The sequence below is a fragment of the Mercurialis annua genome, linkage group LG3 (genome assembly GCF_937616625.2).
Source record: "Mercurialis annua linkage group LG3, ddMerAnnu1.2, whole genome shotgun sequence".
Lineage (NCBI taxonomy): Eukaryota > Viridiplantae > Streptophyta > Magnoliopsida > Malpighiales > Euphorbiaceae > Mercurialis > Mercurialis annua.
Window position 1 is genome coordinate 13,500,026 of NC_065572.1, and position 13,562 is coordinate 13,513,587.

General features: G+C 31.9%; 1 protein-coding gene across 1 annotated transcript; it reads left to right on the forward strand.

The window, feature by feature from the left end:
• Positions 1–5: 5 nt before the first annotated feature.
• LOC126671065 (cinnamoyl-CoA reductase-like SNL6) lies at positions 6–5,309 on the forward strand. Its single transcript, XM_050364763.2, has 5 exons — positions 6–376; positions 839–1,020; positions 3,219–3,413; positions 4,175–4,328; positions 4,910–5,309. Exons 1-5 carry the CDS (start codon positions 112–114, stop codon positions 5,206–5,208), a joined length of 1,095 nt encoding a protein of 364 aa, XP_050220720.1. The 5' UTR covers positions 6–111; the 3' UTR covers positions 5,209–5,309.
• The last annotated feature ends 8,253 nt before the right edge of the window (positions 5,310–13,562 follow it).

Sequence of the window (13,562 nt, forward strand, 5' to 3'; positions counted from 1 at the left end):
TATATAAACTCCTACTATTTTTCAACTACTCCATTCATATCATTATTTTCCCCCTCACACTCAACTTCAACTTTATTTTCTCCTTCTCTAATACTCCATCTGCCAGTCAAAATGGGGTTTATAGAGAATGAAGAGAGGAGGCTGTTAATGGAGTTTGAAATGGAAGAATTAAAGCGTATCTTAGTAGCCTGTTCGGGTCGAAAAGACGACGAAGAATCCAAAGGCTCGCGTCGTTCTAACACGGAAATTATAGCCGACTATGATCACGGCGACAAGGTTGTTTGCGTTACTAGCGGTGTTTCCTTTTTAGGCCTCGCCATTGTTAACCGCCTCCTCCGCGGTGGTTACTCCGTCAGAATCATTGTTCATACTCAAGGTCCAATATTTAATCATTTATTCCCATCTTTATTGTTCTAATATATTGAGTTTTAAATCCAAATTTCCTCTTTTTAATCCCAAGTATGAAAAAGAAATAAAATCATCAGTGGATTAGGTTTAGAGGATAGGTTCTTTCAATTATGTATTGAAGCTGAGAAATATATTTTGCTGAATAGAAATATTTTTTTAATAATGTTCGTGGAGAAATTAAAACTCACAATTTATACAGAATACTGTCCAGCACTTATATCATTTGAGTTATAGTTCGTTAATCTCTCGAACTTTATTTTGTGAATTACTCATGTGCTTATTTCCAGATTTGGTGAGGAAAGTGGGTGATGAAATCTAAGAACAATTATTTATTTGAAAAAAAAAAGTTTTAATTCAATTTTTTCATAATTTATTGATGAATTGGAATATAAATTTTTTAAATTTTCGTGGATTTTGTTTAAAAATGAAGAGGAAATGGAGAAATTGAGGGAGTTGGAAACAGCAGGGGAGATGGGGTCAGGGAACAGTAGCATCAAGGCAGTTATGGCAAAACTAACAGAAATGGAAAGTTTATCGGAAGCATTTGAAGGCTGTCGTGGCGTTTTCCACACCTCTTGTTTTACCGACCCTGCTGGCCTTTCTGGCTACACAGTGAGTCTCTGTCCTTATCTTTGCATCTAATAATTGACTAAAGGGTCATTTGAGTCCTTCAATTTATGCATCAAAGTTAATTAACTAATACTCGGTTGTTTTAAGCAATTTAGGATAGTATTTTCTGCTTTTTAGACATTAACTCTTTGTTGTTAAGTCGGTTAAACATAAGATTAGATCATTTTGGCTCTTAAATTTGCTTATTTTATTATGTTCTATTCTTAATTGATTTAAAAATAAAAAATATTGTCATTAGTTGATTAAAATGGCCAAGTGTGACTTTATTGATCATAATATAGAAATTCAGTTTCCAAAATGACATTTTGCTCTTCAATGATTCATTGTTGAACATGCATATTTTCATTTTTTTTTTCGTTAATATTGCATAACCTTAATTATCATTTTTGTTAAAATAATTAATTTTAGCCAAGTGTACCCTAAGTATTAGGGTATTTAAGAGCATTTCTGAAATTTTAGTTTCGAGCCTTACTGGAGTCCTTAATTTTGGTTGTTTTGATATTTAACACTAACAACTATCGTAATTAAATTATACCTTTGAAAAAAATTATTTTTAAATAACTTTAAATAAATAAACTAAGTTTTAAAGCAAACTTTTATTATTTATAAATTAAAATAATAAAAATATCATAAATCAAATGGATTCTTTTATTTTAAATATATATAATAAAATGTTATAAAGTATTTTTTATCATTTTATTATTTTTATGGAATAAGCTAAAGTATTTTTATAGTAATAAATGATAGAGTCGATACTGATATTATTATATTAATAAAATTAATTTTTTTATTTGAATTCATATATTTGTCAACAAAAATGATAATTTTATCAAAATAATTTTTTATTTTTTATTTATTTTTATTTTAATAATTGTTGTTCTGAAAAATAGTATCACAAAAAACACCACAATGGCTCAACTATTTCTTGCAAATTGTGATTATTCATAAATAAGCACAATTACTTACCATCACCTGCCTTTGCTTCTATTCCAATTTCTTTAATGTGATAATTTTTGGTGATGTGTCATTTTATGATTGCCTCATCTCATTGATATAGTCCAAATTAAAATTTGATTATGAATAAATTTGAACAAACCTATCAAAGGCTAAATTCAAAACCATATACAAGTCCTAGCAATCCTATCATTAAGGACTTGCCAACTCTATTGCCATCAATTTCTCCCTTCTTGTTCTTTTTTGTTAAAACAAATGCTGTTTTTTAGATAAATTTTCTTTGCATTCTTCTTTTAGTCCCCCATTTTTTTCTCTTGCAATATCTACTACTGAAATCTTTACATATTAAATTAAGTTAAGAGATAAATATTTCAATCCATGATGTTAAATATATTATTAGTTAATCATGACATTTAAAAATTTATTAAAACATTTCTCAATTTTACTTCTGTTCTATTAGAAAGTTCTTGTGTTACCCTTTGATAATTTTATTACAAAAAATCATTTTAAATACCTTAAGATTTAATATACTACACCACTAGAACCTTGCTATTTTAAAAATTTATTTAAATATCATTATCAAAATGAAATAAATAAAATATCACTATCAAAATGAAATATATTTATAATATATATTCAAAATTACATATTTTATTATAATATTTATATTCTTTAGTTTTTTTTATTATTTTCATTGTAGTGTCTCTTCCAATTAATTATCTATTTTTCTTATAACATTTATAAATATGCTAATATCAGTAATCGTAGGTATTACTGTTTATATTAAGAATAAATTATAAGATGGCATACTATTTATAATAAAAAGTATAAAATAAATGTGAAAAAGATAAGAGAGTTTTTCTTCTCTATCTATATGTTTTCTTCTCTGTTTTTGATTAATAAATACTATCATGAGTCTTTTATTTATGTGTATTTTATTGTACCCACTCAACCACCAATATATGTATTGGTTTGTTTTAGGAAGGAATGTTATGATGTATACATATGAGCATTATATATATTTTACTTTCAATTTTCTAATTGGAAAAACAAAATAAAAAAGATTGCAAGTCTTTTTCTAGTTGCATCATCATTCTCATCTTTAAACTCTTTCTTTTTGAAGCATTACAATCTACCAAATAATTTAATTTGTAATGATGAATAATTCAATTAATTAAGAAGATTAATTATGTTAGTAAATCAGTATTAATTTAACTTCAATTTAGAAATGCATGGCTGAAATAGAAGTGAGGGCATGTGAGAATGTGATGAAGGCATGTTCAAGAACAGCATCGGTTAGGAATTGTGTGCTCACATCTTCACTTTTGGCCTGCATATGGAGAGATGCTTCTTCACAACAACTTTCTCCTCTCATCAATCATCAATCTTGGAGTCATGAATCTTTTTGTGCCCATAAAAAGGTACTAATCAACCCGGCCAAACTTATACTACTTTCTTTATTTGCCAAATGATTAAAAAAGGTCGAACCTTTCATTAAAATTTTACCAAAATTCAAATCTTTCAATTTTATCCAATTTGTCTTGAAACACATGATTTCGTTTCAATTATGTTCAACTATACGATGTGGTGCTGCTGTGTGGCATGCCACATAAGCGCCACGTAGACGTCACATGAGTAAAATTACATAATTGTACATTATTGAAACGAAATCATGCATTTCATGATAAATTGGATAAAATTGAAAAATTTGGATTTTTGTGAAATTTTCATGAAAAATTTGGTCTTTTTTAGTTATTTGACCTATTTATTTTATGTTAGGTTTGATTTTTAACTTGAATCTTAATGATTTTCTTATGTCAAAGTAGTACCTAATGTTGTTAAAGAAAATGATGAAATGCACCCTTATTAGACAAATTTTTACTTTTCTGTTATCTCCGTAAACGTAGATGACATATGACATACACGTAACATTTTATTCAATTCGTATATAAATAACATTTTTTTTAAACTTAACGTTATAAAAAAAATCGAAACCTCTATCAATACCATGTTGCCATGTTTTGTCCATATCAGCACGAGTAACAGTAAATAATTTTCTTGTTAAATTCGAATCTATTTTGTTAGCTTTTAATAACGTTAAGTATTACTTTAAAATAAAAAAAAGTATTAAGATTGTGGGTTTATGTAAGAAATTGAGAAAATGTTGTGGTAAATGATGCAGCTTTGGTATGCGTTGGGTAAGGTGAAAGCAGAGAAGGCAGCATGGAGAATTGCAAAGGAGAATGGTTTAAAATTGGCAACTATATGTCCAGCTCTTATCACAGGTCCAGACTTCTATCATAGGAATCCAACATCAACAATTGCCTATCTAAAAGGTAATTTACTAATCTTCCAAGTTTCATTTATAAAAGTTTAAACTAATAAATTATAGACTTAATCACTTAAAACCCCCTCACCTTTTACTTCTTTTACAATTATAACCTGACGTATACATTTTTCAATTGTACCCTAATTTAGGTTTTTATCTTTCAATTGTACTCCAAAGCATTAAATTGACCTCTTTTCACTTAGAAAAAAGTTTAAAATAATCTTTAATTTTTTATATTATTAATAATATTAGGTTCTAATTGAAATTTAAATTAAAAATGAAGGATTATTTTAAACTTTTTTTTAGTGAAAATAGGTCAATTTAATGTTTTGGGTACAATTGAAACACAAAATGGCAAATTAGGGTAAAATTGAAAAAATTCCTACGTCAGGGTATAATTACAAAAGGGGATAAAGGTGAGGGGGTTTTGAGTGATTAGGCCTAAATTATATCAGCATAACATTTATTAAAGTTTTAGTGACTAAAAAGAGCTAACTCATTTGATAGATTTTAAAAAAGTGTTTCGGAATAGGGCTACGGTTACCGATTCAAAATCGAGAGACTGAATAAAAGAATTGTGAAATGCAGGAGCACAAGAAATGTTTGCAGATGGGCTGCTAGCAACCATTGATGTTATGAAACTTGCAGAGGCACAAGTGTGTGTGTTGGAGGCAATGAACAAAACAGCATATGGCAGGTACATTTGCTTTGACAATGTCATTCAAAGTGAATCCCAAGCAGAAAGATTGGCAAAACAGACAGGCTTGCCTGCAAGCAAGATATGCGGAAATTTACCCGATCGTATTCCGGTTCGATTCGAATTGTCAAATAAAAAGATGTTAACCCTAATGTCAACCCCGCTTCGCAACTGTTTTAATCAAAGTTAGGAATGAAATTACTTGTAATCTAAGTTGTTTTGTGAGTGAGCATCAAGTGTTTAGTTAGCTAATGCCAGTTTGATCTTATAAAAAGAGCCCTACTTCGTACCTTTTCCGATTTCCATATGAAACTGAAAACAAAACTTCTAAGGACTATTGAATTATTGAATCTCAGCAAGAATAGGCAAAAGATGCATACACATCTTTAAGCTTTGGATTGAAATTCTCTCAAGTTCATTTTGAATTTGAGGGGGTCATGTTCACGGTCAACACCAAATGAACGGTGTTGATACCGTTCATTTTGTAATGAATGGTGTAAATCGTGAACATGATACTCATAAAATTTAATTCGGTGAAATCTAGCCTTTAAGTTTATAAAATCATTGAAAATCAATCTTTTTCCTAATAAAAAATAAATGAAGCTAGTTTGAAAAGCTGATTAGCACCGATTTTATAATTTCAAGAGACAGAATTATACCAAATTAAAATTTAAATATTTAAATATTTTTTATCAAATTTTCAAGGTATATTTTAGCCGTACAAATTTAATGAACCAACAAGTGAAATTCAAGCAATTTTCATCCTTTTTATTTCATTTGATAAAAAAATTTCTTTATGTGTTTTCGCTTTGCTTCTTGATCTATTACCGCTGCCTCCATGACACGAAAACTGACATTGGTGTTAAAATTTGATAAATAACCAAACTCCGGGATAAATATTGATGTAGCGGAAGTCACAACAAAGAACAAGATACTTTAAAAGCTGTTGATAATCAAATTATGCCAGCAATTAACTTCTAAAACCTAGTGATTTAAATAAAAGAATACTAGGCAATAGGCATCAAATAATCGTTGATTCAAAGAATACCGAAATTTGGGAAATAATAAATTAATTCTCAAAACATCAAAAACTGTCGTTCAACAACTCATAAGGTTGTTTAAATACTAAGACAAAATAAAAACTCTAAACTCGGTATAAAACGAAATAAACTAAAAGCCTCACAAACTGTCGAAATCACAAAAATGCCATTACGCCACTTTGCGCTCTATTTTCTCCATGAACTCAAAATCTGTCTCCGCAACCGCATCATTCCCGCCAGGGTAGAAAAATTCGACCTCGAATTCGCAGTAGCCTCATCATCAGAATAATCACCGTGAAAAGGAATCAAATGCTTGACATTGAACACATCAGCCGTTCGGATATGGCTAGGCAATTTCAAACGGTAAGCATTGGAGTTGATTTTCTCGATGATCTCCAATGGTCCAATCTTCTTGGCAGACAGCTTGTTGTAGTCTCCAACCAAAAACCGCTCTCTAGTCAGAACAGCCCACACATAATCGCCTACATCATACTCAATAAAATGTCGCTTTCCATCTGCAGCTTGTTTGTATTGTGAGTTTGTAATACCCCAAATATTTTAGAATAATTAAGTCGTGCCACGTGTTGTGAACTTCGATAAATTAAATTAAAAGGATTTAATTTAATTATATCGGGAATAAAGAATAATACTTATTAAGAGGATTAGCGGAAATTAAGAAAATAACTTCAGAAAATAACTTAAGATTAGTAGAGTTAAATGTGAGACAATTGCTTTGGATTAGTAATTTAAGTAATGTAAGCAAGGAACCTTGCTACAGAAAAGTAAGTAGAAAGCCGTCAAGAAATGACGATATATGGAACTTTAAAGAACACAATGGATTGCAAAGACGATAGTGAATGGTAGTTGCACAAGTCGATGTTATCAGAAAACTGTGATCAAAGCAGTAAGAGAGTAAAGAACAAGATTTTCATTATTCCCAGTAAAGAGAGCGACCACGGTACGTCCTAAATGAAACACTTATTTCCAATAAGTGATTTGAACTACGCAAGTAAGAGGAGCTATGTCACGACCCGAATTCCACCCTAATCCAAGTCACGACCGGCGCTAGGGAATGGGAATGGTTGTTCCGAAACCCGTAGCAAGCCTAGAACCTCTAGAAATTTTTCGCAAATATTATTAAAAGATCGCACCTCGCGTACGATCCGTTTTCAGAAAATACCGTTAAAACTTTTCTCTTTTAACGTAACCCGATTTCTGAAAATACACATATAAGCGAAATATGGTTTCAGAAGTACTGGTTGGATAACCTTGTTATCTCAACCCTCGCTTCCATCTGAAAACCTGGCGTGATGATTACTGGAAACCAGGGACTTATCTTTTGCTTGCCTTAACATTTAGGCAGCCCTGTTCCAATCCACACGCCACCGTTAATATGTTTAATAAAATAATGCGGATACCTCTGCGTCTCGCAACGGTGGTATTAAACACATTAAAATACACAGCGGACCGGTTACACATAGCCGGCGTATATAATCATACTGTTTTTGACCCTCACAAAAACACACGAGGCCGACTCGGTAACTAGATACAATATGCCACTAAGCAGCCACCCAGAAGATACACACACGTGCACTAGATCCTATCAGAGTATCTAAACAGAGGACTAGTGGCACGGCTGCTGGCACATTACACTTATACTATTGCAGCATACTAAGAGTACAAAATCCTATGTACATTACCAAAGAAGAGCTTTCCTGAAGAAGGGATGTGGAAGCTCGACTGACCTCAAAGCTCATTTCCTGAAAATGGGATAACAACAACGGGGTCAGAAATATAAATATTTCTGAGTGAGTAAACAGTTTACAGGTAAATACCAAAATCGCATAATATATATAAAACAGTTATATATAAAAAATATTACCAATACGTTGATCCATATGAAACCCTAGTCCACAATTTTCCTTATAGACACACTCTTATCACGAGCTTATAGACAACAGAATAAAGACCGTGACCCGAGTCACTGCCGTCCAATTCTGTATCTCTGGTACCTGGACCGTAATCATGAAACTGCCATCGCGGTTTTACCCGCGACCGTAACTGTATTACTGTCGTCTCAGGGTTTACCCGTGAAGTCAGGGCATCTACTTTCCCAATGACTTACACGACAGACATGCCTCTATACCTCGACAGAAGTATATCTAGAAATCGGTGTTGGTGATCACACAACCCTATTGCCGCCCAATAGGTAGCTCGTTCCAATGGACCTTTCTTGGCTAAGTTATACTACTGCGATTTATGGATTTAAAATAATTTAATACTGATATTCAAAAGTAAACACGTAAACTCACAGTACTGCTAAGTTACTACTTAGCACCGTCGTAGGTGTGACAGACTCCCCTGAGTCCTGGTCTGACTGCTGGACAGCTAGTCGAATCAAACATACAAAACACACAAACCAAGCATCAATATTTATTTTTGGTATAAACATCTAGGTTCTTAAACCTAGGCCCATACAAATCATACAATTCACATAACACATAACACTTATGGTCTCTTTATTTTTAAAAACCATATAAACCGTTTTCACCTCGAGAAAACGTTTAGACTTCACTCTAAAAGTCATTTTAGGTATAACAATACCTAATTAAAATCATTTACTAGCATCGACTTGATTGCCAAAACCATTCACAGTCGACTACTAATTATTTAGCAACATCGTTTGCTAAATCTTTTAAACCGGTTAAACGTCGACTTTAACTCTTTTAAAGTCCTTTTTAAACGTTTAACTTTACTTTTAAAATCTCATTTTAAAAGTCTTTGACTTAGGTTTAAAAATATTTATTTAAAATATTTTAGTTTCGGTCAGACAACACATCGAGTTACTAGGCGAAAACATTTCAAAATCGCCCCTCGAAAGTCCGCCGAAAAAGTCCGGAAAAGTCCCTACGCACACGTCCCGCTAAGTCACTGTGCGTCCGCACGTGACTGGCTGTGCGTTCGCACAGCCAGCTGTGCGTTCGCACAGTTGACTAGCTGTGCGTTCGCACAGCTAGTACTGTGCGTTCGCACAGCCTCTGATGTGCGGGCGCACAGCAGGCCAGTCCCGGGGAAAATCGATCCCCGGGCCATTCCGACGTGCTATTGAATTTTAAAACGCTGCAAAACGCTATTTTAACGTCCTAGTTCACATATACACAATCCAATCACAATTTGAACGTATATTTTAATCGTTCGATACGGTAACCGTTTATAAACGAATATATATTCGAAATATATCGAAATATATTGAAATAAACGTTTAATACGAGTTTAATACCTCGATTACTTGAGTAATCGTCGAAGAAATGGAGTTAGAATCGAGAAACGGACGGATCGCCGCGAAACCCTAAGGTTCGCACACTGCAGAGAGCTAAGCAGCTCAACCTCATTTGCTTAAATGAAGCAAATGATTTCTGGGTACAAAAATTGAACCCAAATGTTATATATATAGAAGTGGTCAAAGTGCGTTTCAGTACTAGCTCAATCATGCACTTTAAACCAACTTCTAAACTAGTCGTCCGTAGCTCAAACGGAAACGACTTCCGAGTTTCGTGAAAAATTACCCATAAATCTAATAAAATATAAAAAGAATAAAAATATAATTTTTATTCTTATCCGACTTATATTTTATCTTTAATAAATCTCTGAAGATTTATTAGGTCCAAATCAGTCCCACTTGATTAAACTTTCTACGTCCAAATTTCATAAAATTTTGACGGTAACTTCGTCAAATTATTTCGCGAATAATAACATCAAAATTATTCACTCGGAACTTATAAATTATTTTATTTTAATTTGGACTAACAAATAATACCTAATTAGTTTATAACTAAAACTAATTAAAGTAAAAGTTTAAGGATTAAAGAAATCATTTTTCATTTCTTCTCCCCCACTCTTAACCGCCTCTCACTTTCTCTTATCCTTCTTATTTTTAGACGGATCGCCGCGAAACCCTAAGGTTCGCACACTGTAGAGAGCTAAGCAGCTCAACCTCATTTGCTTAAATGAAGCAAATGATTTCTGGGTACAAAAATTGAACCCAAATGTTATATATATAGAAGTGGTCAAAGTGCGTTTCAGTACTAGCTCAATCATGCACTTTAAACCAACTTCTAAACTAGTCGTCCGTAGCTCAAACGGAAACGACTTCCGAGTTTCGTGAAAAATTACCCATAAATCTAATAAAATATAAAAAGAATAAAAATATAATTTTTATTCTTATCCGACTTATATTTTATCTTTAATAAATCTCTGAAGATTTATTAGGTCCAAATCAGTCCCACTTGATTAAACTTTCTACGTCCAAATTTCATAAAATTTTGATGGTAACTTCGTCAAATTATTTCGCGAATAATAACACCAAAATTATTCACTCGGAACTTATAAATTATTTTATTTTAATTTGGACTAACAAATAATACCTAATTAGTTTATAACTAAAACTAATTAAAGTAAAAGTTTAAGGATTAAAGAAATCATTTTTCATTTCTTCTCCCCCACTCTTAACCGCCTCTCACTTTCTCTTATCCTTCTTATTTTTTATTAATAATATAATATATATATATATATATATATATATATATATATATATATATATATATATATATATATATATCTTAACTTATATTCGTTAATAACACGTCGAGATTTCCGAGTTTCGACATTTTAATTTCGGGGTTTTATCCGAAATATTAAACTCTCCAATTAGAGTGGTATATTGATATATTAATTATCAATATATTTTTATCTTATGACTTCAGTCGTATTTTCTTTTCTATTAGTCCCGTTCATATCCCTTTATTAAAATTTAAATACCCGATTTAAATTTTAAACTTCTATTATTACGATATAATTTTAGGGATACTTATAAATTAAATTTTACGCTTAAATTTAATTTATATATTCCCGGCTAATAAAACCTTTACACGTGGCTTATAAGAATACGGGGTATTACATTCTCTCCCCCTTATATAAATTCGTCCTCGAATTTACATACACTTTTTCTTTTACTTATACAGCCAAAATTACTTTTTCTAAATCAAACTCTATGCTTTTATAGCATAAATATTACTGCTGTTGTCTGTTGCATAACTGCTGTCGTCTATGACACAATTGCATAGTTGATGTCATCTATGGCTCAATTGCACAGCTGTGCACTATTGTCAACTTACTACCTTTCGTTTATCAATTTTTCTACTTCTGCTTTACTGGTCCTTTTAGACCATATACTTTCCTTTACTAGTATATAAATGCTTATATTAGCATTTTGCAGTTCTCCTCTAACTGCATCTTATAACTCTCAATCACTTTACATCTTATCTCACTGTACTTTCACTTATAGGTTCTAAACCTATAACCTTGACTTCTGTTATCAGAAGTCTTGGTATTTATTAACCTCGAATTATTCTCTTATGTTACTTCTTTTTGGGCCTACTTTGGCTACCGGATCGCTTATCATGAAGCGTCCGTTTACCAAATAAATTTGGTATTCTTATATTCGGAAATGAGTTCTACAACTTCCGTTTAGACTTCGAGTTGAGATTCTTTCTCGAAGGTATCGGAAATTGACCTCAAAGTTGTCTCTTTGAGCTAATTTTGAAAGACTGCAAAACTGATGTCATTGTTGTTATTGAAGCCAATGAACCAAGCATTTAAACCAGTCTTTTTCTAAATATTATTTCAAATTCCCATATTTTGACATCCAATCTACAACTTCCGTGAAGAGTCGAACTTAATCCGACCTCTTTTCGGTTTCCGAAATCGTCCTTGAAGTTGGCTATTAGCCAAGCTTGTATTTTTTTTTTAATACATCTTATTACCTTTCCTATTCGTTGTAATTCTTTACAGACAGTACAAACTTTAAACTCACTTTTGGGATATCAACTTATTATTAAGTCTTATGATATCACCTTTTGAATTCACTTTTCCTTTTTACTCCCTTGAACTCTCTAGTTCATTTTTATTATTGATTGTACCTCTTATAACTAAGATTTTTAATCTTATTATAAATTTTTCATATTTTTTAATCACTTTAGGGTAATGTTGGTTAAGTATTTTAATCTTTAACCTTACCCTCTTCATCTGTTTGAACTTCTAGTTCACTAACAGACTACTCAATCTTAACATCCTTTACACTTCCTTATGAATTCTATATCTTGTACAGAATGTCTTCTAACTCTTTATCAATCTATAGTAACTTCCTGTTACAGATTGAATTACTGGGTTCCTCTTACACTAATGATGTGGTTATCTAGGTGTAGGTGTAAGTTATAACCTAACTATCTCCCCGTAGAACACCTTCTAACGTGCTCCACAGTCACCGCAAAACTGTGTTTCGTCATTAGTTTTCGGTATATCCAAGGTTAATTAGATTTCTTAACCTCTTTTCTATACACATATTCTCCTTGTTCACAGCTAACAGTTATTATAACTGTACTATAGCTGTTACTATTGCATTTAATTAACTAACTATCAACTTTAGCTCCGTTTTCAAACATTTCACTTTGAAAACAAAATGTTTATTAACATTTTTCTACTTTTAGTCGGCCATACTATACATATTTCTGGCCCTACACTGAAAATACATGTACATTACATGTATATTCCGTTACCAGCCAGCCAAGACCTCACAGTCGTAAGGCTCGGTTCTCGGAATTTTCATCCTTTGAAATTACTGTCTCATTACAGCTTTCAAATTCATTTATATACATATCTGGAGCTTATGTTGATAATTCCAAGTTAATTAAAGTTTATACTTCTTATCGTTGTCACTTGCACTTTTGGCTTACCGCCAAAATTTCACGCAAGTTCCACGACAATATCTTCATCATCGTGCATCGTCTACCTCTCTGTTCGACGATCGCAACGGATAAAACTTAGATAACCGTCTTGGGATTGTCATATCCCAATATCAAACTGATCTAACGGTTCGATCACAAGTTATTAGGGTTTTACTATACCCTGCTAGTTTCCAGATAACTTCTGAAACTTACTCCTTCCACTCACTATCTCCATCTCATTTATACCTTGATAACATCTTTATTTTATGTTGGTTCAAGGTTTGATATACTTTTTAAGTATATTATTTATTCGTTTCATGGTTTAATAATCATTTTCATTAATGAATATCTGTTAACACGACTTAACAACTCCGTTAGTCGTTAACATATTCATTGATCGTTTTTATTCATTTCAGAACTAGTAGCGTACCTACTCGGTTCTGAGAATATTCACACTTTCTTTTACCATCTTTCTTGTAGATGTTTCGTTGTTGTTTATTATTTAACTGCTGAGGTTACTCCTATCAGACTTATGAATTTTGATTTTATCTAACCACTCCTATGGATTTAAGAGATATGTCCATTACTGACATCTGTTCTGTCTGTAAGACTGATCTCCAATCCGTTTAATTAAACACGTGCGTATGACTTTGTTCACATATAGTTACTTGAAGTCAAACTAACCGAGTTGTGTTTAATTAGATCCTACTCTCTTATCTTAA

Coding starts and splice junctions, on each gene's coding strand:
- LOC126671065 (XM_050364763.2), top strand. CDS start 112: ATGGGGTTTATAGAGAATGAAGAGAGGAGGCTGTTAATGGAGTTTGAA. Junction 1,021..3,218: donor CTGGCCTTTCTGGCTACACA/GTGAGTCTCTGT, acceptor ACTTCAATTTAG/AAATGCATGGCTGAAATAGA. Junction 3,414..4,174: donor CTTTTTGTGCCCATAAAAAG/GTACTAATCAAC, acceptor TAAATGATGCAG/CTTTGGTATGCGTTGGGTAA.